The 6,440-nt window shown below is 54.8% G+C and overlaps 1 protein-coding gene across 1 annotated transcript in view; it reads right to left on the bottom strand.

Annotated features, from left to right (window-relative positions):
• Positions 1-1,506: 1,506 nt before the first annotated feature.
• Positions 1,507-6,440, bottom strand: part of LOC116817681 (cGMP-dependent protein kinase 2-like) — an 80,459-nt gene continuing 75,525 nt past the window's right edge. The window contains 2 exon segments of the mRNA XM_075063495.1: positions 1,507-2,090; positions 2,093-2,280. Of these exon segments, the coding sequence (XP_074919596.1) occupies positions 1,576-2,090; positions 2,093-2,280 (703 nt within the window). The 3' untranslated portion in view covers positions 1,507-1,575.

Here is a 6,440-nt window from a genome sequence, read left to right as displayed (position 1 = left end):
GTCCCAGGCACAGGTGGGGACAGGGGCTGATCCCGGGGGGCTGTGGGTGTCCCAGGCACAGGTGGGGAGAGGGGCTGATCCTGGGGGGATGTGGGTGTCCCAGGCACAGGTGGGGGCAGGGGCTGATCCCGGGGGGCTGTGGGTGTCCCAGGCACAGGTGGGGACAGGGGCTGATCCCAGGGGGCTGTGGGGGTCCCAGGCAGAGATGGGGGAAGGGGCTCATCCTGGGGGGCTGTGAGGGTCCCAGGCACAGATGGGGGGAGGGGCTGATCCTGGGGGGCTGTGGGGGTCCCAGGCACAGGTGGTGGCAGAGGCTGATCCTGGGGGGCTACGGGTGTCACAGGCACAGGTGGGGACAGGGGCTGATCCTGGGGGGCTGCAGGTGTCCCAAGCACAGGTGGGGGAAGGGGCTGAACCTAGGGGGTTGCGGGGGTCCCAGGCACAGATGGGGGCAGGGGCTGATCCCGGGGGGCTGCGGTGTCCCAGGCACAGGTGGGGACAGGGGTTGAACCTAGGGGGTTGCGGGGGTCCCAGGCACAGGTGGGGGCAGGGGCTTATCCCAGGGGGCTGTGGGTGTCCCAGGCACAGGTGGAGGCAGGGGCTGATTCCGAGGGGCTGCGGGTGTCCCAGGCACAGGTGGGGGCAGGGGCTGATTCCAGGGGGCTGTGGGTCTCCCAGGCACAAGTGGGGACAGGGGCTGATCCCGGGGGGCTGTGAGAGTCCCAGGCACAGGTGGGGACAGGGGCTGATACCGGGGGGCTGTGAGAGTCCCAGGCACAGATGGGGGCAGGGGCTGATCCCAGGGGGGCTGCGGGTGTCCCAGGCACAGGTGGGGGTAGGGGCTGATCCTGGGGGGCTGCGGGTGTCCCAGGCACAGATGGGGGAAGGGGCTGACCCCCAGGGGGCACCGCAGGGGTCCCAGGCGGGGGGCAAGGGCTCATGGGGTCCCTCACCGGCCCACCAGCATCTCGAAGATGAGGATGCCCATCATCCAGAAGTCGACGGCGAAGTCATGGCCCTCGTGCCGCAGGATCTCAGGTGCCAGGTACTCGGGAGTGCCACAGAACGAGTAGGTCTTCTCCCCCTGCTCCAGCTCCTTGGCAAAGCCGAAATCCACCTGCCAACCAGCGGGATGTGACCCAGCAGTGCCCCACCCCCCTGGGCCAGCCAGGCCTGGAGAGCTGGGCTGGGGGTTGCTGCCCTGGCTGGGTGGGGCGAGGAGGCGTTAAGGGAGTGCTTGAAACAGACCCAGCTCAGTAAGGGGGCAGAGACAGGCCATGCCAACTCCCTGACTCGGGGCTTTCCCTCCCCCCGGGGGCTGGGAAGGGACCCTCTGAGAGAGCAAGGCCTGGGAGGGGGGCCCGGGGCTCTCTGCAGGAAGCTGGGGGCTTTCACCCAGAAGCTGACTGAGGAAGGGAGCCAGCCAGAGTGTGAACCATGGGTGTCACTGCAGCTGGGCTGGGCTGTAACCATCAGTCAGGTCTCTGGGCTGCCCGAGGTCTCTGGGCTGTCTGGGCAATGCGCCAGGTGACCAATAGCCCCCGATTGCCCCCCCATCCCATCTCTTCCTCATGCTCAACAGCTGCAGACCTGGTCCCCTCTCCTGCCTCTTGTCTTCCTCCTGCCCAGCCAAGACTCCCCATCCTGCTTGCTGCCCTGGCACCAGGTGCCCAGCCAGAGCCTGGCGAGGGCCCTATGTGGCTGGGCAGCACTTGGGGACTGTTCCTGTTGCTTCTGGTCCATGCATGGCCTGGCACCTGTTTGCTGCTCCAGCCACCGAGCAGGGAGCTGAGGTCCCACGGCACTGGCACGGCACCACCCAGCTCCTCCCCGCACACCAGCAGGAGGGCACAGCGCAGGCCCTGGGGTCAGAGAGGGCGTGACTGGCCCAAGAGCCCTACCTCTGCTTTGGCAGCGTCCAGCCCTTCCTGGCACCCACCCGTTTGGGAACGGGTCCTCCCTGCACTCCGGGTCCTGCCCTTCACCCCACCAGGCTGGCTGCCTTCCATCAAGAGCCTCCGGGAGGGGCCATGCCCCAGGCCTCTCCCCAGTGCCAGGAAGAGCAGGGCCAGCCTGGGCAGCTCCCCCCTAGTGCCCCACTGGCTGATCCGGGGCCTGCCGGCCCTGCCCCCAGATACCAGTTTGATGTAGCCCTGCTTGTCCAGCATCAGGTTCTCGGGCTTGAGGTCCCGGTACACGATCCCGTTGCCGTGCAGATAGTCGAGTGCCTCCACCACGCAGGCTGAGCAGAACACGGCCACCTCCTCCTCGAAGCAGCGCCTGAGGGGCACGATGGCTCAGTGCCCACACATCCGCCCTGGGCCCACGAATGGCAGAGCCCCCGCATGCACAGCCCCCAGCCTGACCCCTTCCTATCCCCCAACCCCCCACTACTGCCCTGCCCACACCACCTGCGAACACCACCCCCCTGTGACGAAGTGGGACTGTTCTTAATGTTTTCTCTGAATACTGTGGGGGTGCCTCAGTTTCCCCTATGCAGTTCTTAAGTCTCCAGTGTGCATCAATGGCCGACACTCTGTCTCCTGGCAACTAATGGCCGGGGCCCTTCCCCCCTGCACAGGGATGCTAAAGGTGAACAAAGAGCTCAGGTGACCTCCTGGCCTGGGACAGAGACAAAGCCCAGAGAGGAGGGGCTGGAGAGGGGTTCAGTTTGGAGCTGGCTGGGGACGGAAAAGTGAGGGTCAGATGTGGGGTCTGGCTCACTGGCCCCAGAAGGGACGCCGCTGAGGGGTTGCCAGCTCTGTACCACAAGCTCTGTTTAGACCCTGTTCCTGTCATCTCAATAAACCTTATGTTTTATGCTGGCTGAGAGTCACATCTGACGTGAAGTGGGAGGGCAGGGACCGTCTCTGGCTTCCAAGCCCCTGCTCGGGCGGGCTGCGCTGTGGTAGTGCACGGAGGGCAAGGGATTGCTGATGCTCCAAGGAGAGACCCAGGAGGGTGAAGCCTGGTGAGCGTTCTTGCCCTGAGCAAATGTCTGCCCAAGGGAGAGCTCCCAAAGTCCCTGCTGGCCTTGTGGGGAGCAGTTTCCAGAGCATCGCTGGGATTTCTGCGACACCCCTCCTGTGATTTATTGGATATAAAATGTGGGAACCATATAGAACAAGTTTGCAATCCAAGGTCCTGTAGTGGCACCAACATCCTATGTAAAAGGGGTCATATCATGTCTAAGACATTATGGGTTACGTTATGATTATTGCTGTCGTGATTCTGTATCATTTTGCTAGTTGAATGTTAAGTATTGGCTGTATCCTGCCTGTATTTCAAATTGGGCTGCAGTTCTGGGAATACACCCCAGACAAATGGGTCGTAGCTCTGCCCACCTGCTGATGGCCATTAAGGACCATAGCTACACAATGACCCATTGAGAGAAGCAGATACACCTTTGAATCTCAGGCAGGGTGTAGGGACTTGCCCACGGAACCCAAACCTCCATTTTGCTGTAATTTTCCACAGTAAGAACCAAAGAAGGGTCTTACATTGGAAATGCCTATATAGCGATTGCCTCATCTCCCTCTTGTCTTCCAATCTGCTCCTACCTTTCTGGAGGGACTTTGTCTACAACCTGAAGCTCTACACACGACTGATGACCCATTGCCAGTTTGGGATGTTCCTCGCAGAAACTTGATTTGCACCGCAGTTTTACTCATCACTGCTACACAGCCTGATCTAAGTAACTGCCATTACTCTATGTAATGATCCATTGAACCAATTCTAAACTTCTCATCTATATCTTTCCTTATAAAAACCTTATATTTAGACTTCTATAAGGATGCAACAAGCGTGATTGGGGTAGAGCTGATGTATATGAACCTGGGTCTGTGGCTGGCTTTGAGATGAAGAACCTTTTTCCTTTTACTGGGGTGTTGGTTTTCATAAACCATTCATTCCCCAGGAGGGTGACCTGGTGTGAACGGGAGACTGGGATGTCTAATAAAATTGCTGTGTGACTTGTGAGGTAGCCAGTGGGGTGAACCACCAGTCCTCTCTTCTTGTTTGGTTTGCTTTGCCTTAGAGGTGAAAACCCCAGCCTCGGGCTGTGACTGCCCTGTTTCGCCAATGGTCTGAATGGCTCTCTCATTGGGTCCCACCATAAACCGCATCGTCACAGTAGCATAGTCAGAGATCCTAGAACGCAGGTCAAATCTAAGCTTGGGTCAGATACCCCACACATCCAATTGAAAATTTTGTGATTGAGATTTGGTTGTTAACAGATCAGTGACCATGAGCAAAAGCACAGCAAAAGCAATGAAACTCAAGCCCCGATGGAAGCCTCATTTTGAACTAGCAAAAACGTGGCAGAAATTCGAATGAGAGAGAAGCAAGCCTGGCCGCAAGCTGGAGGCAGAAGCGCTGCTGAGACGAGAGAAAGATAGCTCGCTGAACGAGAGAATGAGCTAATGAGAGTGAAGAAAAAGCTTGTAAGGGGCGTCTTGACTGCTGGCTGCTGAGTGAAGAAACCTCGGACTAAAGCAACAAGGAGCTGAACAGGAGACTCACAAGATGCAACACAAGAAACTGCCAACTTCAGCTCAATCAAAGAACAAGAAGAACAGCATGAAATTTGATCCTCTTGACAATTCCAGTTTTCATAACGGTTACATGTGGTAATACTACTGCAAGTTTCTGTGTGTAGACCAGTTTTGCCTATGTCAGGGAGGGGGGGAGTCTAACCGGTGGTAATAGCTGTTTGCTGGTACAGAAAGCAGTGTGTCCCTGTGAATGGAGTTTCGAATGTCTGTCTGAATTCAGAAGTGAATCTGGATTAATCAAGAGCAAAAAAGACTCAGGGGAGAAAAATGTTTCTCAGATCAATTCAATAAACTGGTCATGTGGAGAGAGAGAACTTGAGGAAGGAGAGGTAGATTGTGATGGCGATGGATGTGGCTAGTACAGATTTGTAAATTGAACTTGAAATGGTACTGTGATTCCTGGAAGTACTCAGGTGTAGTGAAAAAAGCAGCAGCCTTGATCTGTGGGAGTGGCCAATGTTCTGGTAGGGAAAGCCTGGATGAGCCTAGGCAGGTTTGTGAGCCTGATCTTGTGTCTAGTCAGCAGTGTTGGAGAACAGGAATAGGAAGAGAGAGTGTCCGACCTTTACCATGTTCCTGTGTGGAGAAATGTGACAGTGGAGGAAATGTGCCCGTATTGTCCAGGGGAGTGCTGGCCTATGGAGAGCTACCTCAGTGCTCCAAAGCAGTTGTCTGTAAAGAGCCCTGTGTGCTGGGACAAGGAAATAGCGAAAATCCCAAGCTGGTGTGTGCTTGGGAAAGGAGAATGTGTCCCATCATCTCTGTCGTCTGTGGAGCAGCCAGAAGGTCCTTTCAGCCTGGATGGTTGCGGGTGATTCAGTTGCTCGGAGTTTGTTGTAAAATACAGCTATACAGCGCAGGAAAGGAATGGTCCTAAAGTTTGGTCTGCTGGGAAGAACGGCCCGTAACTAGGTTGCATCCAGTTAATTGTCAACATCATGTAGCAAAATCCCAAGAAACCAGACAATTCTGGTGCTTGTATTATAATAAATTAAGAAATGGGGGGGTGGATGTTGATGGAATAAAAATAATGGAATGGATAATATGGATATACTGATGAAATGTATTGAAATGTGGGATGTGGGGGGGGGTAATGGGTAATATGAAAATTGGAATGTGTGAGATGTGGATTTGTATGTGGGGTTGTGAGTTGGGGTGGGGGGGGTGGAATGGGTGGTTGTTGGTATTGGGTGGATGGATGTTGAATGTATGGGGGTGAAGAAGTTGGGGATGCAGTTGCTAATGTGTGGTTGGAAAAAGGGTGTAGCAGCTCTTGTTTGAGCAGGTATACCCCAGCTCAGGGCACAAGAGAGCAAAATGAGTTAAGTGTGTAACCTACCTGACGAGTTTTTAGTAAGCAAGAAGAAGATTCCTAAACTTGCTCATGGCCAAGGCGAAGGAGATTGCTTCTAATGTTATCTAGAAAGTCTGAAGTTGGCCTAAAGGCATTGGTGTAAAAATCTGGCCCTGATGGCCAGATAGGTGATCTAATGAAAAAGGAAGACACGAAAACAGTCTGTGGTCCTGCAGTGAAGTGTCCTTAAAGCAAAGCTCTAAAGGTGAAGAGATAATGGCAAAGTTTCTGAGGTAGGGGGTATTTTAAAAGACGAGAAAAATGCTGTTGTAGAAAAAGCTGCCTGGTGGAACAGAAATCCTCAGGGTAATCTGTGGCAAGCGTTCTCAAACTGAGGGGTAAAATGACTTTAAAGCAATGACGTTTTCACAATTCCTAACAGAGCCCAAAAATTTTATGCTGTGAAACGAGTGGAAATAGCTTTGAGACCGGTCGCAGCATGGAGTTAAAATTTGTTAAGTGAATTTAAACAGCCCTATGACTAGTGCCTGGGTTTGGCCAGCTTGTTGGAAAACCAGTTGATGTTGCGACAG

The sequence above is a fragment of the Chelonoidis abingdonii genome, chromosome 3 (genome assembly GCF_003597395.2).
Source record: "Chelonoidis abingdonii isolate Lonesome George chromosome 3, CheloAbing_2.0, whole genome shotgun sequence".
Lineage (NCBI taxonomy): Eukaryota > Metazoa > Chordata > Testudines > Testudinidae > Chelonoidis > Chelonoidis abingdonii.
The sequence above is the reverse complement of the archived record's forward strand: the minus strand, read 5'-3'. Positions and strand labels throughout refer to the sequence as shown.